This window comes from Telmatherina bonti, assembly GCF_933228915.1.
Source record: "Telmatherina bonti genome assembly, chromosome: 23".
In the NCBI taxonomy this organism is placed as follows: Eukaryota; Metazoa; Chordata; class Actinopteri; order Atheriniformes; family Telmatherinidae; genus Telmatherina; species Telmatherina bonti.
Window position 1 is genome coordinate 16,443,567 of NC_136632.1, and position 24,446 is coordinate 16,468,012.

General features: G+C 37.7%; 1 protein-coding gene across 1 annotated transcript; it reads left to right on the forward strand.

Annotated features, from left to right (window-relative positions):
* Nucleotides 1-246: 246 nt before the first annotated feature.
* Nucleotides 247-24,446, forward strand: LOC306773351 (mucin-19; the record flags this gene model as incomplete). Its single annotated transcript, XM_079263140.1, has 24 exons — nt 247-323; nt 422-564; nt 10,757-10,982; nt 11,434-11,563; nt 11,664-11,720; nt 12,582-12,645; nt 13,918-14,043; nt 14,147-14,267; nt 15,777-15,886; nt 16,312-16,449; nt 17,537-17,686; nt 17,880-17,974; nt 18,081-18,213; nt 18,314-18,537; nt 19,409-19,563; nt 19,652-19,790; nt 20,121-20,213; nt 20,382-20,576; nt 20,730-20,802; nt 20,879-21,048; nt 21,671-21,793; nt 23,310-23,413; nt 23,522-23,681; nt 23,748-24,446. The coding sequence occupies 24 exons, from the start codon at nt 247-249 to the stop codon at nt 24,444-24,446; spliced, it is 3,705 nt and encodes a 1,234-aa protein (XP_079119266.1).

Genomic DNA, 24,446 nt, shown 5'->3' on the forward strand with positions numbered 1-24,446 from the left:
CAACAGAGTTTGGGATGACCAACAATGCTGTTATACATGTAAGCCAGGTCAGAATACAATTAATTGAGATGATTCGTGCCAAGTTGATTGAAAAACTATAAATATATATATATATATATATATATATATATATATATATATATATATATATATATATATATATGTGTGTGTGTGTGTGTCACTACTTACTTTTCCATTTGTATTCTATCATCAGGCAACCAGAGCTGTGCTCCCAAACTATCCAGAATGAACATCACCATTGATAACTGTACCACCGTCACACAGATGCCTGTGTGTCAGGGGCAATGTGTGTCTCAGCCCAGGTAAAGGCAAATATTTCCGTCACTGTTCAATAACTTTTTTTTTTTAAAAAAATACATTGTCATTTAATACTCACCATCCTTGTGTCCTTGTTGTTCAGGGTGGTGATGCACAATGTCCTGAAAGTGGAGCAGGAGTGCAGATGTTGTCAAGAGCGAACTTCAGAGGAGAGAAATGTGGATCTAGTGTGCTCTGATCTCACTACCAAACGATATGCCTACAAACATGTCACAAGCTGTGAATGTAAAGCTTGTCTCATAAACTAAAAATGCAGACAGTGTAAACAAAAAGGCAAACCATTTTGCAATCATCTTGTTATCTAATCTAATGATTCACGTTTGATCTAATTTAATCTCTTGCCATTTCATCGACCTATTACAAGTTTAATGAAGGATCAAATACATACAAGAATACTTGGAGGAGCTGTTGCCTCTGAATGCGAGACATATTCTCCAGGTGGTCTCATACGGCCATCCTTTTAATCATCTCCATTTATTCAGTATGTATTCAATGTCCTCCACCTTTTGCATGCCAATATTTTTTTTAAATTTCTTTTTCTTTCAGTCTCCACTTAGTTCTAATTAGAAACTAATTTATTTTGTCCTGGCTTAATGTGAGAACTGTGGGTCTTTATATGACTCCAAATAAATTGGATACAGCTGAAAATGTTTGGTTTGGTTAGAGAAACATTATCCTTAAATACTTTTTCATTTTAATAAATCTTCTTGAAGCATCACATGAGACTTCTGTCTTTATTTCCTTTGAATGTGACAACTTACACCAACATGAGTTACAACAAATAAACCTTTCTGGTCTGATGGGGTCTATGATATCATTATTATGCAAGATTTTAAAACATATTTTGTTCAATTTGCAGTCAGAAAATATGGATCATTGTGGATCAGTATTACAAAAAGTGCTATACCTTGATCTGTTAAAAAAAAAAGTAATAATCTTTCAGACTAAACAGGGTTTTTGAGCCCAACATCAGGTTGATACTACATGGTTCAGAGCAGTTGAAAGCCTTAAACAATCACAATATCTGCACTTGTCAACTGCAGCAATTATGTACAATATGCCTGAAAAATTCCATCATCTAAGTCACCAGTTACAACTTCTTTTTTATTTGAAGATGTCAAGAATATTTTTTTTTCTTTTGTGGAATTTAGTTAGAACTGATTAATGCTGCATTTAACAAAATACCACAGCCCCATGTCTTTGTAATCAAGAACAACACTCAGATTTGAATCCAGTGAATTATTAAGAGTTGTTTTTGAGGCGAGGATTTTTCTGGAAGCCTGATCAGATAATGGGAAGATGCTATATCTTTTATTATCTGATTTCCTGAGCAATCAAACAAGTCAGTCATGTTTCATTTATAATGCACTTACAACAACCAAAGTCAAGGTGCTGGAATGAGATAAAAAAAAAAAAAGTAATTAGAATAAAAACATCATGTAAATGATCTGCATCAGTTAATTTTACATGTGACACCACTCTGGTTTTTCTGAATCTCTGAATTAATAGGTTCTTTCATGTGGCCTTTAACAGCAGCAGATCTCCAGTGTAGCTCCAGGAGCAGGGACTTCCAGACAGTCAAGAATTTTTTTGCTGCTATGTTGTTGGTGATAAAGAACTTCATTTTGGTTAAAGTGTACATCCATTCTTGCATATAAACCCTGCAACACAAAACAAAAGAGCTGTTTTTGTCTGAGGGTTTGCATAATTTGTCCTCCTACAGTGCAAAAATCAATAAATCACAGAGGAATGTAAGTAAAAAAGCAGAGGCGTAAGCTTAAGCTTGGCAGTTGTGATCTCTGATGCCCAGACGTGATGTATCAGGTGGATGAAAGTCTCAAAGCACATAATGGAACAAATAATTTCAAGTTTAAAACATCTGGTGTCTTATAAGGAAATTGCCTTGGTGATTCTAACTGATCTACCAGCATTAAGATTAATATCATCATGCGATTGACAGACTTTTAATCTCACAAACCAATGAAAAATTATATCACATCATCACTTTTGGTGATATAATATAGTTCAGAACTGAGCCACTAATTCTACATAAAACTAGAACAACACTAATATCAGACTACATTTGCTAAATGTTGAGATTTATAAATACAGAGGGGAAAAAAAGATCAAAGTTTTGTCAAATTTACTCCATACATACATGCTCAGACGTAATCCTAATAGCCCACAGTCTTTCATTTTGAAGTAATTTGCGCACAGTATTTGATATCTTAAACCATAATCTTTGTTTAAAGAAAAAACACAGAATTGCTGCTCCATTATGTCCTGATGAATATACCTAAAGAACATGAAAAGGTTTCAACACAAACCCTAAATTAAGAGGAAAGGGCTCCCATCACTGGCTTCTTTTGATACTGTAAGAATTACATTACTTAATGCTGCAACTACAAACTGTCTAATTTCTCTCTCTGTTTACAAGAAGCTCTCAGATTTAGTTTTTTATTGATTCTTTTTGTTTTGGTGACCAGGACTGTCCTGCCCAGTGGTTTTTAATCCAACTCTAAATGGCTCCGCCCATCCCTCCACAGTGTCTTCCAGTGTGGCGGTTGGTCTGGGAACTGCACCCAAGACATAATGAAACAGTACAGAGTGCGAATAGAGTCTTGTCTTCATAACAGCTGTAGTCAGCAATTAGATATATAAAACAACCATACAATGGAATTTAGATAAGGTGGGAAGGAATAAGTAAGCAAGTAACACTCTCAAGCTACCTAGCAACTCACAAGGACAACTTGATGAAAACATCAATACCAATTTAATCTCATTACATTTGCCTCTGTTCCTTCTCTCTGCATTCCAGCAGTTTTTCAGTTTGCACCAGCTCACTGAGTTTTTGGACTTGGTGATCTGTTGGACCATTTATGACCTTGTTTTTCCATCAGCCTGCTCTGCCAGCTGATCTGCTACTTTTTGCAGTCTGTCATGCACTTCTCATTGGACTTTTCTCTGGTTTTTCTGCCCTTCTTCTTTTTTAATTGCTTTCCTCCTGAGGTTCTGTGTAGTTCTTGTTTCAGTCCAGTGAGTGGTTATCAGTGTTGGGTAGTAACTCATTACTATAATGCTGTTACTTTGGTCAATAATTAATACTCAAATGCATTATTCTTTCAATAAAGTAACTCAGTTTGTGTTAGCCTATGGTGCGTTAGTCTGTGCGTTAGTTTACTTGCTAAAGCAAGTCGAGGGCGACAGTCCTGCAAGTGTTAGCACTCTCCCTGCTGCAAAACACCATAACATTCATCAGACCTAATCAGCAGATTGGTGAAGAGCTTGATTTAAAACTCTGCACCAGTCTGTAGTGATTGCGGGAATGAAATGTTTGGAAGATCAAATTGTTTGCAGCAATTGTTCCGGATAAAAGAATAAAACTTTTGTTGTGGTTGGAATATGTTACCACAGTGACGTCTGTTGTTAAAAAATATATATAATTTCAAAATGTCAAACTCAATATATTGTAATGTTTTCATACTGTATGTCTTGGGTCGTTTTGTCTGTTATTATTCCATGCATAGATTTTTTAGTGATATTTGTATGGAATGATGTTTAATTTTAGAGGTAGAGGTCACCGCTGGCATCAAAGCAGCTGAAAGATCTCTGCCAGCCACTGTTTCCCAGGCCGCCGAGGTGCTATCAGGATGAGAGAGTGGCCCCTCTTCTGCCCTCTGGCAAGAGTAGAAGTGATCAGCTCCAGCAGGGGGAACGTGTAGAGAAGGAGGCGCAGCCACTCGTGTGCTATGGCGTCCAAACCCAGTGGAGGACTCAGAGAGTCAGAGCTGGTAGTCAGAGAGTAGAACATTTGGGACTGAGCATTTTCTGTTGACTCAAAAAGGTTAATCTCCGCTTGGCAATATCTGTCCCATATTTTTGTATCACTACCTCTTTGTGGAGTTTCCAATCCTTGTAGGGAGGGTTGCTCCGGGACAGCAGATCTGCCTCTTGGTTCAAAATGCCTGGGACATGAGTGGATCTCAGCAACAACAGGTGAAAGGCACTCCACGCAATCAGTCTGTGTGCCAACATGTGCAGATGATGTGAACGCATGCTGCCCTATCTGTTGATATACGCCACAACCGTGGTGTTGTCGGCCCTGACCAAAACATTGTGCCCTCTTAGAAGAGGCTAAATATGTCTCCAAAATGTGCCAACAAGACTGCCATGAGCTCCAGATAGTTTATGTGAACTGACTGCACCTGTAGGCCCCATGAGCCGTTCACTGTTCTGCTTTGTGCGTGGCACCCCAGCTGAACATGGAAGCATCCATGGTAACAAACTTCCTTGTCAGCACAGTTCCCATGGCAACATCCAAAAATGCTGTGCATTTCCAAGGCCAGAGAGCCAGGATTCATGACAGAGAAATAAGTTCTTGAGAATGACCGTGACATGTTAGATTGAGGGATGCAACCCACCACTGGGACGAGCACATGTGCAAGTGACCAAATGAAATAACCACCTGCATCGCTCTACGGTAAACAGTAATGTGGGGAAACTACAGTTGACTCTGCAGCAAGGAGGCCCATCCAATATGGTGGCAACGATGGTTTACTCTCCAGTGCACAATGTATGTATATATGATGTCTATGTCTGTGAGGGTTTCATGCTGCTCAATGCCCATCTTTGCAGCTCCTCTTCTACAGACTCAACTCCCTCGAATAAGCCAAGCTCCAGCAAGCCAGACTTTGTTGGGGTAGGTCATTGGGTTGACAACCTCGAGTGGGTCACCTCAGCTGACACCCATAGGGATGGTGTTTCCCTGGGTGGTCTCAGTCAGCTCCTGTGGTGGGGGGATTGTTACCCACATCACTGGGTTTGTTGATGACAGGCTGTGCAGGCGTGCACAATGCTCAAAATGCATCTTGGGCATGGAGCAGCCCCAAGCCCCAAACACATGCAGCATGGGTGTCTGCTCCAGCAATTTTGTTTCCACATGTGCACTTTTTTGTCAGTAACTTGTCTTTTTCTATGGTGACAAAAAGTCAAGCTCCATATTTTTAGCTCCGATGGAGACTGAAGCGGTCCGCAGCTGGTATGGTGGTCAGTTGCAGCAGCCAGTGTTTGGTGGTGACAGTCTAGCTGGTATCTGAGATAGCTGTGCGTTATCAGATAGCGTTCGGGGACTGAGTAGTAAACTTGCTCAATGAAAAGAAATGCTAGTCCACTAACGGCACTTGCAGTCTGAGCGGTTGCTTCTGGGAGCATGAAGACGTGTTTGACTAAAGAATGATGGTCATGTCAGGCTCTTATAGTGGGAGGAGGCTCCTCCCCTCTGGAGCGGACATGAACACTGTCTGCCTGTCAGGACTAGCGTAAAAAAGAGTTTCAGGGGACAGCATCTGGGGGTGTGTCCCATAATGAGAAACTGAAATAAATGTTGAAAGAGAACCCAGCATTGGGGTTGCTGATGGAGCACAGACACTGGTGGTGGAAAGCTGCAGCTGCTCTCATGGACTCCACTGAACAGATCCAGAGACTCAGAGTAGCTGCATAGACCTACCCTTCCTGACGCTTCAAGGATCCAGCCCCGGAGGTCTGACGAACAGGGGAAATTCCACCCGATTCGACCCATACTCTGGACATCCAGCGTCCAAAGTAGGATCTGATAGCGCTCTGAACATTTCTGATGTCACAGACCAGTACATCAAACTTTAACTAAATAATTAAATTTTTAATTCTCATCAAAATTTAGGATAATAGAACACATTCTTATCAAAGATTTAAGTAAGATAATTATCCCAATTTATTTGCTTAATTCCAAACAGTTTCTTCCTGCTCCATCTCATTTAATTAATTTCAGTGTTCCTTATTAATGTCAGAATTGAAAACCCATGCAGACATATTCATTATACAATTCCATTAATAACCTCTCTTTAACTGTTTGGTTTCTTCCACTGTGTTCTTTATCATCATTGTCAATAAATATGTGATCAATTCATCCGTTCTTGTCATAATTTCTGAATGCACACTTTCTGGTTCGCTCGTTCTTAGGATTTACTCCTTTAAATTGAAACTGTACTTACTGAATTAAGTTTATTTCAGGTTTTCTCATCCTCCTGAATCTTAGGTTAATTAAAAAGGGATGAGTGGTGCTCCGAGGTAATTCGATAATTCATAAATTAATAATCAGTAGAGGCATATTCCGCTACATGGGTAGCCAGCTTACCCTGGTAGAAGTTTTGATCACCATGTAACAAGATAGGAAGATTAATAAGTTGTCATAAATTGGTTAGCACATTTTCAGAACTGTTTAACATTCATATTATATGTAATTAGGAGCTTCTAATCCACATTGAGTTCTGGGATGTGCATTAACACAAATCTCAAAATAATATTGCACAACTCTTCCAGTTTCACATCTCGAAAGGTTACATAATGTCATGATTTGGTTTTTGCTGTGCCTTGGTTTTGGGTTTCCTGTTTTATTTTGTAGTTTTTCCTGTTTGGTTCTCTTGTTTGTTTTTTTAGCTTTATTGATTTCCTGTTCATTAAGTTCACCTGGTCTGGTTTCAGTTCATTCAGTACACCTTTGGTTCCCCAGTGCATTTATATCCTTCAGTTTCAGTTTTTGGTTGCGGGATCATTTAGTTTTTTGGTTTGCTTGTTAGTCTACTGGGTTCCTCCTGTAGAAAATAAATCAGTCTCGAACTTACATCTCTGTTCCCTCGTCTCTGCATTTGGGTCCACACATTCACCATCCCCTCCGCCTGTCGGGACACATAGTGACACCCCACTTAATATTTTCCATGAACATTTACTGTAGTTCAATGATCATGTGCTGAAATGCACAATAAATAGAAAAAGCATACAGAACTACATGGGCCCTTTCCAGACTATAAAACTGCTCTCAAATAAATAAATAAATTCAAAGATGCAAGTAATATATTTTGACTGTAAAAATCAAAATAATATAATAAATTACATGAGGTAAGTGCATTTATTTAATCTTGTAATGCTGCTATAGATCGCATACTTAAGACTAACAGCAAATTACTGTAGCCAGGTCATGCCCACAGTATAGTCTCAACACACGCTCAGAAATCAGAATATCATAGTGAGAAAAAGTTAAATATACAATCATTGTACAGTCATTAAAAATATAGAAATACAAGAAAATACAGACACCTTATTCCTAAGTCCTTGATTTGATTTGAAACTATATGACAAACTTTCCTTTTGCCGTTTTTTTAGATGAATGGAAATAACCTGAAGTGGAAGTAATGTGAAACGTTGCAGTAATGGACTTGATAAGGATTAAGATGACAAATCTCCCTGCTCAGATAATGACAATAATTTACTTATTTGTTTACTTGTAAATCATCACCCACCATTATATATTTTTACTTCCTGTCTATATTTAGTAACAAAGTCTTAACTTTGATTTTCAGTGGTTTAAAACTGCAATATATGCGCTGTAACATAAATAACTGATTTTAATAATGGCATTTTATGACTCAGTCTCACTGTATACAGAACTCAGCATTTTAGCAGTTTTGCATAATATGAGGAACACTGCATATTTTTACTCTTTAATTGGTGTCCACCCTCAGTTTACTTAATACTTTTGGAGGGACTGAAGCAACAAAACATTGTTAACTCTTTCACAAATAAATTGAAGTTTAAAGAGGACAACAGGATCTAGATTCAAACTTTCCTTTAGCTGTTTTCTTTTATATTTGTGCAACCATACTTGTATGTTTTTCTGTGCTGAGCTATTTGATTGAAGTCTCACAATTCTCAAAGAAAAATCAGGAAATGCTTTCAAGTATACTGGTGTTCCAGGATGTGTGATCATTTTAATGTAAGTTTCCTGGTTAGAATTTTAATCTCGTGTGCATGAATGAGTGCACACATCTACATGTATGGGGTGGTGTTACAGGCAATGTGCACATTTTCTGCTTATAAAAGCCCTGTGGAGGGATGTCTTAGTATTTTCTCTACTGTAGGTGTCACCTGGTGTCCTGCAGCGAGGGAGCATCAAGCACCATGACCTCTCAACGATGGATGTTAGCCATCTGTGTTTTCCTTTTCTCAGGTAATACACAGCTATTCAGTTGTACCTTTGTATCATTTGGATTATTTCTTTATATGAATAAAATCTTTTTTCCTTTAATTTAGGTTTTCTCTTGTTCTCATGCCAGTGTTATTCATGTTTTACTCCAAAATTATTTAGGTTTACAATGAAAATTTCACACTACTGATCCACAGTAGTAATAATGCAATATTGCTGAGTAAAAGTAGTTTACTTTCGATCAGACTGACTTTGTCTTAATCTTTAGTCATCATTAAAATAGACATAAAATGAACTGAAATATATTTAGTTACACAATGAAACTGTCACACTTCTGATAAGTAAAAGTAAAAGTACTGTAGTTTACATCGAAGCAGAGTGACTTTGTCTTAATCTTTAAAAGTGTCTTGTGTAACACTTTTTCAACCTTTCTGAAGGTCCTTCACAGTTTTATTTTATTTTATCTTTTTTGGTGGTGGGGAGCTTCTTTTTGCACCATTCCTGTAGCTACAGCTATGGAAAAAACCAAAGACAACACAGTTTAACAGAAATATTAGTTTAGCCACAACAAGGTGTTTCCTACAGTACTATTAACTGAAAAGTCAAGAATAATCAGAATTTTATGCACATATCCTTCAAACAGCTGAGAAAACTGGACAAACAGTGTCGGTGTTCATGTTAAATCAAATCCAATCAAATCAAATCAAAGATATTTTATTTATCCCCGAGGGGAAATTCAGGGATTTACTGACTTAAATGTTAAAGTAGAACTATTATGAGCATTTCAGGGTAATTTATTTTTATTTCTGAGACCAGAAAGGGTGGGATTGATCGAGTTATTGTCACAAATCGCTGTATTTACTTCAGACCGACCCTCTACGTAGGCTGTCAGATCAGCCTGTGGGCAAAACAAGTGGATTGAGACTCTTCCACATTAAGCCCCGCCTCCCACCACTGGGAGGTTCAGTGGGAGCGCGCACAGCACCTGCTTTCGCCGTCATTGTAACATCTCATAAATAGAAGGATTAGGCTAATATGAACTCAATAAAAAAAAAAAAAAAAAAAAAATACAATGTCAACACATAGCATACAGCCCTACATGTTGGAACCTGAATCAGACCCTGAAAACAAAGTGGAAAACAGCAACCCACAGCAACGAATGCAGCAGGATGTCTCTCTTTGGTAAACTCACCAGCCATCGTTGGAAATAACTTTATCCCACGTTTTCCACCCGCCTGATGTATTTGTACATGCCCTTGTTAACCAGTAGAAGGTAACCAAATCACCAAACCTTATCCCCGGGACGTCACAAGGATTTCCAAGTAGAAAAAAACTCTCTAAAACAACGCATTTTTCGTCGCCATGGAAACCGAACAGAGAGCGTGCTGGAACTCAAACTCAAACTCAAAACTCAAAATAAAAAACAGTGCCGTTCACATGTCTGATGAGGATTCAACACTGTAACACTGTAGTAAGCTCAGAAAACTCAAAATACCATAATAGCACCCCTTTAAGTAAATGTGAATGTTAAATGTCTACAGCAGAGCAACAGTATTTCAAAGGGATGTGTTAATAAATACAAAAAAAAAAAAATAAAAAAAAAATAACTAAATAAAAGGAAACGAAAGGGAAGAAAAAAATAGAATTAAACAAAAAGAAAGGACAAACCTGACACAAAATCTGAAATATGCATCTCGACCATCTGTTGATCCATGTACTGCTCACTGAAGCCTCATCAGAAACAGTCTCCAGTGAAGGGTAGCTAAGAAGCCAGCAAAGAAAACAGATAAAAACCTGAAGTGTGCCAAATGACACAAAACTGAACTGAAAATCAGCAGGGACATAATTTTTTGAATAATGGAAATCTCCCAGAGTCCAGATCTCAGCATTATTGAATCATTATGGGATCATCTCAACAGAAAACAGAAGAAAAAGCAGCAACATCTAAAGAAAAGCCTTAACATATCTTTCCAGAAGTTGGGAGAACGACACCTGAAGATTACTTAAATAAATTTCAAGAAGGATTTTAAAAGAAGGTTCAGACTGTGTTGAAGAATAAATCCCTTTTTACTGTTTTTCTTGTTTGCTTATGAATATCTGCAGATTTGGATAAATTGCACTTGTTTACATTCATTTTTGCAGTATTTGTAGATATAAAGGGTAAATTTTGAGTTTTGCATTGTATATCCATTGAGTTCACATTATTATACACAGTCACTGATAACTTCTTTTCCTTGCAGTGTTTTGGGGATGTGAATCTCAGAAATGTGAGTATAATGTTCATCAGCATTGGGATCTGATAAGTTATTTTTCTGTTATCTTTCATAGATCTCAAACAGCTGATTATCATTGATTGAATTAAATCTGAAAGTCTGCAAATATTTTCTACATTGTGAACAGATACATGCAGGACATATGGCAGCGGGGTCGTCCAACCCTTCAATGGCTCAGCTTTCTATGTGCGCTCGAACTGCGCTTTCATTCTCACCCATTTCACCCACAACCGGGTTGAGTGTGACATCACTATACGGCGAGGAGATAATGGTTTGCTGAGTGAAGTTGAGATCATCATAAACAAAGTCAGAGCTGTTCTGCAGAATGGAAGCATCCTGGTGGAGAAGAAAAGGTTTGGTCTTGTGTCGGATATAGTCTTACCGATTCACATATCATTGCTCGTAGTTGTCGTAGTTACAAATCAAAATTTTGTTTTAATCACTAACTTTAACTACTTCAACAACAGCAAGTGTGGGAAGCAGCTGATGCTTATCCAAAGACACTAGAATAAACAATTAAGTGCAATTATACTCAGACACACAACCAACTGTGTGTCACCAGTAATAGTTGATTATTAGCTTTCAAGTTTCAACATTGTGCATCATCTTTGGTCAGTGTGGTTAATTTGAAAAAACATAAGGCGAGCACTGCTGGAGGTGGTTTCACTCTTCAAGGTGACTGAGATGTGAACATTTGACCAGCATTAATTATTTATTCTTTATAGTTTGTTCAAGCCTAAGTTGTGAGGATACTTCAGACCAGGATAAATGATTTATCTCGAATGTGTTTATTTTTATCTGCAGTGTTTCCCTTCCATACGACCACACCTACCAGCATATATTTCATTATGGCGTCTACATCAGACTGAGGAGCTTGCTGCTCCCTCTATCTGTCACCTGGCACAATGTACCCGGAGGAATTGACACTCTCTGGGTGAGATGGCTGGAGGAGAGCCGAAACACAGGCACACACACCAAGGGCCGGATCTACTAAGATCCCAATTTTTGAGTAGCAATTTGTGTGTGCAATCTAGAACTTTGCGCGTGGGGCTGAACCACGGTTTGCGGCTGATTGCGTAAATGGGCGCCAGGTGCTAACGTGTTTGAGACTATTTGTGTGTTTTGTGGTTTGCAGCATGGTGAGTTTGAAGAGAATGCATGATCTACAGCAAACAAATCTGACTGCCTCACAAAGAAACGCTGTATGAGAGCAAATTTATGCAAAAGTTAATATTATTGGCAAAACAATGCAAACAAGGAATTGAGTAAGAAGAAGGTATAAAGACATTAGAAAGTGAACAGTAGAAAAATTGTCATATAATTTAAGAGGTAGTGGCATCGGCTGTGTGTACTGTCCCCATAAAATAAGAAAGAATGGAAGTCTATTGTTTCAAATATAAGCCAAGTTTGTTTTGGTTTTTTTTTACGAAAAAGATTTCATAAACTGACCTGCCTGCAAGTTAGCTGTCTGAAAATTCACCCGCTCGTAACTTGGAGAATAGAAAACTGTAGAAAATAAGGTAATCACCCGAGCACTGACCCAAGATACTTTTCCCATGGGAACCACCATTTGCTCACATTACTCTAAGATATCCAGCAACTGAAAACAACAACATGTTAAATCTGAACTGATTAATTCCTCTATCATGTAAACGTTATTTCTGCTTTAAATTTACTTCAGTCTTTCTGCGTATGCTCATCCCCAAACAAACAAAATAGGATGTGAATGCCCTATGTTGGACATTCATTGACGTAGATGCACTAAATGGATGCAGAAGCGCTATTTAACACTTTTTGAAAAATGCAACCATCGGTGGGCGCTGATATTAAATTAGTTTGTAGTTTTTTTTGCATGTGCAGTGGGTTTGCACAAGTTTTAGAAAACACAAACACAGGCCAAATTTTTACAACACACAACTCTAATGGTTTCATATTTTTCATTTGTAATTTAGGTAGAGCTGGAGCAGGAGTTGAGCTCTGGCATGATGGGACTGTGTGGGAAACTCAATGTCTGGGGTATGACTGCAGAATAACAATGGATGTTATATTAATGATTGTAATATTATAGAAATATCTCACAATGTCAAACTGTTTTTAACATTAAATAAAATTCTATGGGCATTTGGCTTCACTGTAATTGATCTGAAATATGTTTTCTAACAATGTTCTCTTTTTTTTTTTTTTTTTTTGTTAAAATAGCTAACAAGCATCAGATGATCACAGAGAATGAGTTGTCTGAGGGCACTTGTCAAACACGAGATCCTGTCTCTGCTGTTTATCCAGTAAGTTGACTGCTGCCTTCACTCTATTAACTAAAGTGAAATGTTGTGAATACAATGATCACTTTGAAAATGTATATCTGTACCTGTATCTACTGGAAAGTTTTCTTCTATTTTTAAAAACTGAAGAGTTATAAGAATTAGTTATCAGAATTTTTATCACTGAATTAATGTTTTATTGGTTTTATTAACCTGCTTTCGGTTAAGGAGACAGTATTCAGGGAATGATGTATTTCTGGGAATGTGGGGGTGGGGGAGGGGTGTTTGCTCTATGTCCTTGTGTGTGTATGAGTGTGTGGAAAGAGCTTGTGTCTTTATTGTTTTTAAATGTCTTGTTATCTACTGTTTTTTTTTTTATCCTTATGACTTGATTTTATTTTGTAAAGCACTTTGTGTTGCTCATGGCTTGAAAAGTGCTCAAGAAAAAAAGTTTGATTTGATTTGATTTGATAAATGATCAGTACAGAAGAAGTAATATTTCAAGATGCTTTAAGAGGAAGTCCATTTAGCTGCATCCATTTTTGTATAATGGAATATAGTGATAATGAGTCGGAATTATGTTTTAACTTCTAATACCGTTTATCTAAGTTTTACATGTTTGTTTCCTCTGCTAATATTTGCAGGTATGTCAGCAGTTCTTGTCATACACAGTGGGTTGCCTGAAAGAAAGAACTGTTCAATATATGCATCTCTGTGAGGAGAACATTCATGGCTATGAAAGCAACAAATACATCAGCTGTGCTTTCTTCAATGAGATTGTCTTGCAGTGTGGAAAAAGCAGTATGGCTTGGAAAACATGGAGATATGTCACCAAATGTGGTGGGTGGTCTTACATGAGAATACTTTCAAAATGTCAAAATTAAAATGAAAACTTTTGAGGTTGAATGTAACTAACATTTCATTAATAACTTTAGATTTTTTTGGTTTCCATTTTAGTACTTAATTCAATTTAAAAAAAAAATCTTTAATGAAGCTTTAAGTTATTTTCTTTTTCTGTGGGTGAACGTAGCTCAACCCAAATGTCCTGGAGACTTGGTCTATAAAGACGAGGGTCCTGCCTATGTTCCCAGCTGCTCCAACCCAAATCCCAGATTCATCAATCAGGAAAACACGAGCTCCTGTGTCTGCCTAAGGAGTGAGGACTGTAAAACTAAATGCTTTAGCTTCTTGGAATGTGTAAATTTGTTGTTTATTTAGCTGCTTATCAGCCTGAGGCTTAGACTGAGATTATGTTGCAGGTAAGGTGCTCAATGATCGTGCAGATGGTTTCCGCTGTGTAGCTGTGTCCAGCTGCCCATGCATCTTTAATGGCAGGACTTACTTAACTGGAGAAATACGTAGCACCAGGTGTCAGTCATGGTGAGTTTGCTTTTTGTTTTTGGTAAAGGCACATAAAATAAGTTAAAATCGACTGTACAAGAAGATTAGCCACATAAAAAGAATGAAAGTTAGTAAAACTGATGAAAAAAAACTGACCTTTCTTTGTATAGCACGGTTAAAAAATCAACAAACAAACAAAGAAAGTCACACTGAATTAAAAGCCAGTAAACCGAAATGAGTTTTGAGATGAGATTTAAAAACATCGAGAGTTCGAATTTGTCTTAGATGTAGAGACAGTTGGTTCCACAGTTCGTCAGCCACCACAGAAAAGGCCTGATCACCTCTAATTACCAGCCTTGGCCTTGAGACAACTCAGAGCAGATGATGAATGGATCTGAGTGATCTGGAGGGGACTTAAGGGTGAAACAAGTCAGAAGAATAAACTGGTGCCTGCCCAATGAGAGCCTTATTACTCAATAACAAAACTTAACAACTACCCTAAAATGGGGCGAAAGGACCCAAAGAAGGGAAGCAAACATGAGAGATATGCTCATGGTTCTTTGTTTTTGTTTTAAAAAGTGAGCTGCAACTTCTGAACCAGTTGCCATTGAGAAATACATGCCTGACCAAAACCAATGTAAAAGTACAACAATCCGATTGGAATGTAATCAAGGTATTAGTCAAACTTTGAAAGTCCTTAGAAGTTAAAAAAGGGGATTTCTCCTTGGATAAACATCTCCACCACTGAACAAACCTGTTTCTCAAACTTGAAGTTTGAGTCAGTATCACACAGGTTTTCAACAACTAATTTTACGTGAGGCCCCAGGTTACACTGATCTATTTAAAAAGTTGAAAAAAATGTTACCCAACAAAGGGAGACATTTGTAATTTGGCAAAATTTAAGACAGAAAATGAAAAAAGTAATAAAAAAAATCCTTATTATAACTAGCTGGTATTTTAAACAGCCATGAGGAAAGTTGGACAGGAGAGATCAGCCTCCAACATAGAGAAGTTAAAAGCTTGAATAAGAATCTGTTTAAAGCTGTTTACAGCTAAATGTTTCTTTTAAAGCAATTGATACTCCTCTCGAAACAAATGATATATGGATATAACTCAGACTCAAGAGGGACAACTATTTAACCTATTAGGGCAGAAATGAGGGATAAACGGCTCCTCATCAAGCCGATCCTGGTCAGCAAGATCTAAATGACTTTCTGTTGTCATGACAACACAAATTAGATGTTAAAAAGTCCAGAAATGTCCAACATCTATCATCCTAAATCCAAATCATCCACTCAACAGCAACCATCTGTGCAACTGCTGACATATTAATGTTGACTCAGAAAATATAATCATGAAGTCATATAATGTAGAGTACCTGCTAATTTCTAGTTTTAAAAAAATATGGTAGAAAAAACAACCAAAGGTTTGAATCTGATCAATGAAAACCTTTCGATCTCCCAAGCTACAGCTGTAATGTGAACTTAACACAGACTGATTGGATTCATGATTTAAGTTTCTACTTTAAATTTTAATCTCCATCCTCAGTTTGTGTAAAGATGGACGGTGGCATTGCTCTGAGAACTCCTGCCCTCCCAGGTGTCTCATTGAAGGAGAGTTTGTAACAACATTCGATGGTAAACAGTTTGCAGTGCCTGGTAAATGCACATACATAGTGTCACAGGTAAATCTTTCCCACAGCCAACTGTTTGACATGAACTTGCTGTTTTTTGTTTGTTATACTGATAACACTATTGTCTCTGATGCAGGGCCTTGACTGGACGATAACAATAGAGTTTTCTGAAAAGGAAGCATCGTTGAGAACAGTTAAACTCGAACTATTTCGGGTAAACATTTACCTTGAGCACTTGACTGGTTGTGAAAGAAAAGCAAACTAATTTTACTTGTGAAATATGTTTGCAGGAAATGTACACATTTAAACATAACATGGTTATTTTTGGAGACAAGGAAATTACTGAGCTTTATCAATCTGGTAAGATAAAGGAAACTGACTGGTTTTTATTGAGAAAATAGTTTGGTTAGCTTTCTATAAAATCTCTTACTGGTGTCTGTCAACTGTCAGAGAATGTCCTGGTTTTCTGGCAATCCTCCATGTATGTTCAAGTCCAAACGTCCTTCGGTATGAAGATCCAAGTCCAAGTGTTTCCTGAAATCCAACTTTATATCACACCACCGAGGAATCACAGTGGCGTCATCTCAGGTTTGGAACTCAGTGTAGAAATATATACACTATTTACCTTTTCACAATGGACAAAAACATATAATCAGAGCTTCCAAAGTTTGCTTGAGGATTAATTAACATTAGAGGATGTTTGTGTATTAGGCATGTATTTAAATGATGTCTAACTGTTATTGATGTAAAGCCAGAAACCAAATTTATTTTACAACTAATATAGCGAACTGGGTGTAAACCAAGCGGCAACCTCTGGCGGTTAAAAGTGAAGCCTATGTGAAAGTGCATAAAACTGCAGTTTCCCCTTCATCCACTAGGGGCTGGCTCCAAAACAGAGCAAATCCCCATAGACTCCCATGTTAAAAAGACCAACTTCATGGCAGAAATAAACATGTTTACATCCTGGTTCAAAAATCTGTTTTCCGTTTATAGGTCAGGTTTACCTTCATGACAACTGTAGGGGGGGAGAATTTTTTTCTAACTCGCCCATTTAAAAGTAATTTAAGAAGTTCAGAATATTTAGGGGCGGGTCCTTTTAATTGACAGGTACCAATCTCCCGTTTCAAGTCACAAGAACGTAAAACAACCGCAGTTTTTAGATGGTTAACAATATGGCTTAGCTTTAGCCCACTTACCTCCGTTAGCTCGGTTAGCTCCCGTTATCTCCGGGTAAGTTTGGTTAGCTTTTAGCTACAGAAAGCTCGGTGTTCGCTTGATGTCAATCATCCACCATGACGCTCACAGCCCCCTGTCAGTTCCACCTCTTTGCCCATATTTGTATTTTCCGGGCGACACGACACACATGACGCTGCCAAGATGACGATGGTAGGAACCGCCCACCGACCTTCAATTCAGCTCTTCAGAAACCTACGGGTGACGTCACGGAGGCTACGGGCATCTCTATATACAGTCTATGGTGTAAACCAGGAAGATTATTATTGTTATTTATTATTTAAGGAGGAGGTAAAATCATCTGTCCCTTTCATGTACTCTTCATGTTAACACTTTTACTCTTTTCAGCCATAAATGTAAAACTGGTTATGTGTTGCATGTTGTTTTTTATTTTAATGCATGATCCAACTGGACTTGTAGTTATAGTCTGGTTGTCTCTCAGGTCTTTGTGGCAACAACAATGATGATACCACAGATGACTTCACTACCAGCAGCGGGATCATTGAGAGCTCGGCAAAGCTTTTTGCTTTGTCTTGGAGCTTGGGTGCTTGTTCAGAAAATATACCCAATCCCTGCATAAACACTGACAATGGTACTTTTATTTATATATATGAACATACCGAGAAATTAATGTTTTTTTTTACATCTGAGTTAAGAAGTTAAACATGGATGATATAAACAATCGTACATTGCATGGTTGTTGCTTTTTTCTCCTCACTACAAGTTTCTCTGCAAAGATCTTCCAAACATCATTATTTACATCGTGTAATTATGTAATTTTACAGAAATATTTGCAGATGAAAAGTGTTCTGTGCTGAATAACGCAACTGGGATATTTGCTAAATGCCATGGTTATATTCCAACTGATCCATATCACACAGTAAGAACCTTCTATTCATTAAAGTAAATTCTTAATATGTTTCCAGAAGTTAATGGATATATTAACACTCAATGTCTGATATAATCAAATGTATTACTATTTCAAGGCTTGTATCCAGAAAACCTGCAACTGTGGCAGTAATCTGCTGCAATGCGCGTGTGTTGCTTTGGGAAACTATGCTAAAGCCTGTGCCAATCTGGGTGTTGAACTTGGGGACTGGAGGAAGGCTGTCGGTTGTTGTGAGTTAGGCTTTAATTATAGAGTTAAACACACATAAGTTAAAGTAATGAAAGTTAAAGTGTTAAAGTATTTAATGTGAATCACAATTTTGTCTCAAAGCTCTGAAATGTCCAAAGAACCAAGAGTTCTCCTACAACCTCTTGGCATGTAACCATACATGCCGTTCCCTGTCTGGCCCTGATCCTCGCTGCAACTTACAAGATGCTCCAGTAGAGGGCTGTGGCTGTCCTGAAGGAACCCACCTAAATCAAGAAAATAACTGCACCCCAAGATCAGAGTGTGAGTGTCATCACCATGGTGGTGCAACACCACCAGGACCTGTGGTAATTGATGGACAACAGTGGTGAGTTTATCATGTTACACATGTATGTTTTCAGCATTCATCTTGCTTTTTAGCTGACAGTATTTGTGGCTTATGTTGATGCAAAATTATTCATATCTATCTATCTATCTATCTATCTATCTATCCATAATTATCCATTTCTTGTATCTCAAAGTAATTGTGAGAATGGAGAACTGCAGTGCTCCAAGGATTGTGGTAAATAAACAGTTATTTGTCATTTTTCTGCATAACTTTGAGCTGCATTTCTTTTTATAATCAGACAATTCTGCACAAGAACGTGCTTCAACATCCATAAAACCTGATATCTATGACAGTGTTTAGTTTGAAAAAGTCCTGCTTTATAGCAATTATTGGAACTAACAAAAAAAAAAGACATCTGATTTCATCCAGTAATGGAAACTGTCTGCGATATGGCAGGTTGCACAGATGGGAAGGTTTGTGTTCACTGCTCAGAATACCCAGAGAACACCGCTCAGAAAACTTGTGACAGTCTAAGTAAACCATTGGTAGGTATAATTTTTTCCACACATGAATTGTTTGTATTGTTTATATGTCTCTGTTAGAGGCCAACTCACTTCTAGTTTAACAGAAACAAAAGAAACCTGTTTTTTCATGTATTATAGACTATGTACAAATGAAAATACATCTAGTCATAGTATCGTGGGAATTCTTCTTCTTTTTTTGAGAGTTGTGGCTAATGATGCCGATAAACAATATTTTCCATTTCAAATGTGTCCACTTCTGGAATGTTTGACCTTCAGACATGTTTTGTTCTATTTTTGTTGTCGTTGTTGTTCAAATTAATCCTTTTCTTGAGCTGAAAATCTACATTGTGGTGTTTTTTTTTCCAGGGTTCAAATATGACATGTGAGAGTGGCTGCTACTGCCCACATGGCCAATATGAGGATCACCAGGGAGTCTGTGTTTCCAAAGACAATTGCACATGTGTTTATAATGGCAAAGTTTTCACTGCAGGGCAACATGTCAAAGCCAGCTGTAAAACATGGTAATGCAGTCAATAGCCATAATTCAATCATTCAAAATGTTCCATAAATCCATGCATGCTAACAGTGTGACATGACTTCATTTTTCAGCACCTGTGATCAGGGCAAGTGGCATTGTATAGATGAACCATGTCCTGGAAAGTGTCAAGTTTATGGAAATGGACATTACCAGACTTTTGACTCGAAGTGGTATCGCTTTGATGGACATTGTCAGTACACACTTGTGGAGGTAAGGCCTCTGGGGGTAAATAGAACCACTGCATCGCTGTGTTCAGATAGTCAGGGGAGATATGGAGTGAACTAAGTTAAATATATATATTTTACATCATGAAATAAATATATGTTTTAATTGATCCATTCCTGTGCTCTTTTGTATATATATATATATATATATATATATATATATATATATATATATATATATATATATATATATATATATATATATATATATATATATGCCAAATCTTTAAAAACTCTAAATTGAGGATTGAGCATTTTAGAAAATATTGGTTCTGTTTTGCATGGTAGTCTTTGATTAATTATAATATTATTTTAGGATGTTTATGGCACCTTCTCAGTCAGAGTGGAAAGTGTACCTTGCTGTGATGAGGCACTCACCTGTTCTCGTTCCATTGTCTTGGACCTGCAGGTAGATTTCTCTTGTAATAAATTTGAAAGCCATTTCGCTGATCATATCAGTTGTGTCATTTAATCATTTAGTTGTTCACTTCTCATATTTGTTTTACAACCAAACTGTGCTCTATGGATTTTTACGCATGCTAAACAGATTTTATACCTATCGATTTCTTCCATTAAGGGCGAAGTCATCCTGACACTGAATGACATGAAAGTGACCAGACACCCCCTAAATGACTGGACTACTGAGCAAAATTCACTTTACACCATACACACTGTGGGACTCTATATCATAATCTCAGTGCCAAGCTACGGTTTAACTCTCATTTGGGACAAACACACCAGGATCACCGTAGAGCTACAACCACATTGGAGAGTGAGTGATTCAGAAATATGTGAAAGTTAATCATTTATATACAACTCATTTTCCTTCCTTATTAGTTAAGATACTGCACAAGGAAATAAGATGGCATTTTGAAAGGCACCTCTGGAATACTTGTTCATTAATCATTAACTGTCTCTCCTCTAGAACAAAGTTGGTGGCCTCTGTGGGAATTTTGATTCGAATGAAATGAATGATCTGCAGATAAGTGGCTCAGCAGGTGAATTCCCAAAATTTAATAATGTACCAATGCATTTGTTATTTTTGTTTAACTATATCTAAGGCTGTGTGTTTAGAGGTGAGCAGTCCGCTGGCATTTGGCAACAGCTGGAAGGCTGTCACTCCTCCTTGCTCTGATGTGACCTCTGAAGTATTTCCATGTGAACGCCACTCATACTGTTCAGCCTGGGCACAACGACGCTGCATGATTCTTAAAGGAGACACATTTAAAGACTGTCACTTTAAGGTATGGATTTTGTATGGTTGCCATGACACACCAATGCCTGGTTGTGGATCTCAAGGCCACAAATTTGTGAAGAAAGTTAAAGGAGGGTAAAAAGTAAAAAAAAGATGAACAACCGAAGTACCATGTCAGAAGAACTTTGGTCCGAAACAAAAATATTTTTGTTGTATCTGCAAAACCAGTGCAGAAATTAGCAAAGTTACCTAATGCTGTCTGTGCAGAAACCACAATCTTGATGGTTTTGTTTTTTTAATTTTGTCATTTAATTAAAATTGTCATTCATGTCTCTCATCTTGAACAAAGTGCAGCCAGGAATGCTAATTACATTTCAGAAACACTGCGAGCACTGTGTCTGGACTTTATGTGACGATGAACATAAAAACTTTTTGGGAGCACTGACAGACTACTGCTCTTTTTCTGTTTTTGTAAAATGGATTGATAGAATATATCAAGTTCCTTTGTTGTGTAGTCTTCAAAAATATCCAGTTTGCTGCTGTTAGATTTCGCACAGAGTCTGAACAGCAAAATAAATGTAAAAGCGACTACAATTTTAATTGTCCACTTCTCAATGACAGAAGTGGAGAGTGGAAACTATTTACCTTGCTGGCTCTTTATGAACCCTCAGGTAGATCCAGAGCCCTACTACCAAGCCTGTGTGCAGGAATCTTGCTCTTGTGAGTTTGAAGGGAAGTTTCTGGGTTTTTGCACTGCTGTGGCAGCCTATGCGGAGGCCTGCAGTGAGCAGGATGTCTGCATAAGTTGGAGGACACCTGATATGTGTCGTAAGTAAAGACCCTTTTCTGCAAATGTTTCATCTAAATCTTAAAGATATATTCATTCAAGCAATCTATGTGGAAGTTGTAATAAAATTCTGCCTAACCCATGAACTTGTCAGTATATTCTTGGCTCTTGATGATGGTTCTTTTTTTAACATAAGATTCCTTTTTTAACATAAGATAACAAAGGTCATGGCATCAGCATTATAACAAAAGTGATTTTTTTAGTGCAATATGATACAAATTTAAACAATTAAACTCATACTAAAATCACGTGAGAAATACATTTCACGTTTTAGCAATTCGCCACATTTCAATTTTTCAAATCCTATGAAGTTCTGTTTCATCAGTGTCTTTATTTTTTTCCTTTTCAGTCACTATATAATAGATACAGTTTATGGTAAAATTATGTTGGTGTGTTCAAGAAACATGAAATTTAACCTGAAATTATTATATTCCAGCGGTCTACTGTAATTATTACAATGAGCAAGACCAGTGCAGCTGGTATTATGAGCCCTGCGGTAGGATGCTAACCTGTAGCCATGGAAACTTTCTCACCCACAAGCTGGAAGGTACCCAAATATTTCCAGAGTATTTGAGTGAAATAATGACATTTGACTTAATATTCAACTGCATATGAAAAAAAAAAAAAATCTTTGTTTTTTTAATTATCATTTAATTGCAAAATACCATGAAGAGAATGGTTAATGGCTGTTAAATAGTTATACAATTATTTATTTATTTAGTTTCATACTGGTTATGACTAATGCTTAGAAAATCCTCTACATTACATTGCAATTGCAATTAATCTTCTCTTCACTTCTCGGTTGAGGCTGTTACCCAAGATGCTCAAAAGAGACACCTTACTATGATGAAAACACTGGTAGGTGCACTTCACTGAGGAACTGCACTTGTAATTTCAATGACACCATTTTTCCATCTGGAAAAGAAGTGCAAACAAACACCATATGGTGGTGAGTTAAAACGTTCCTGCTGTTTATGGCATATCTTGACGTATATATTGTGGTGCCAAAAAACTAACAGCTGGTTATCTCTTTATTATTCCTAGTATCTGTGAAAATGGAACTATTAATTGCAGTAAGTATGAAAAATTTGGATCTTAGCAATTTCCGGAAATGTAACTATTTTTTGCTCATCATGTTACAGAATTGTAATTACAAAAAAAAAATGCCCTGCAAAAATGACAAAAAACAATAAATAGTGGATGAAACTGCTGTTTTGTAAAGTTAATTAAACTTTTCATTAATAACCTAACCTTACTCATATCTGTACTCCACCAGCAACTCCACCCACACCCACACTTAGACCAACTGCCAGTACAACCACAATTACCACAACCTCAAGTACCTTGGGAACCTGGTCAACCACCACTTCTTCACCAACATCAACCACATTAGTACCAACCATCATCTCTTCACCAACTACAATTACACCAACTACAGCTGTACCAACCACCTACAGCTCTAGACCAACGACTACTGCAATATCAACTACAATAGTGCCAACTTACAGCTCTACACCAACAAGGACATCAACTACAATAGTGCCAACCACCGGCTCTGTACCTACAAGTACAACATCGACTACCACTGTGCCAACGACCTCCAGCTCTACGCAAGCAACTACGACTACAACTTCAACTACTGAAGTGCCAACCATCACCCTCCTTGTACCAACAGCTACATCAACTACAGCAGTGCCAACCATTACCAGCACTACACCAGCAACTACAGCAACATCTACTACAACTTTGCCAACCACTTCCAGCTCTACATCAGCAACTACAGCTTCATCAACTACAATAGTTCCATTCACCATTTCTGCAACCTCAACAATAGTGTCAAGCACCGCCTCTACAACAACAACTACAACTACAATAACATTAACTAAAACTGTGCCAACCAGCTCCAGCTCCACACCAACAACTACATCAACTACAACTGTGCCAACCATCACCAACTCAACACCAACAACTACAACAACATCAGCTACAATTGTTCCAACCACCACCAGCTTTACACCAACAACGACAGAAACATCAACTACAACTGTGCCAACCACCACCAGCTCTACACTAACAACTACAGAAACATCAACTACAACTGTACCAACCACCACCAGCTCTACACCCACAACAACAGAAACATCAACTACAACTATGCCAACCAGCACCAGCTCTACACCAACAACAATAGAAACATCAACTACAACTGTGCAAACCACTACATCCTCACCAACGACAACAACTTCAACTTCAACTGTGCCAACCACCACCCCAACACCAACAACTACAACATCTACTACAATTGTACCAACCACCACCAGATCTACACCCACAAGTACAGAAGTATCAACTACAGCTGTGCCAACCACCACCAACTCTACACTAACAACTACAGAAACATCAACTACAACTGTGTCAACCACCACCAGTTCTACACCAACAACTACAACAGTGCCAGCCACTACCTCTATACCAACAACTACAACAACATCAACCAAAACTGTGCCAACCTCCACCCCAACACCAACAACTACAACATCAACAACAATTGTTCCAACCACCACCAGCTCTACACCCACAACTCCAGAAACATCAACTAA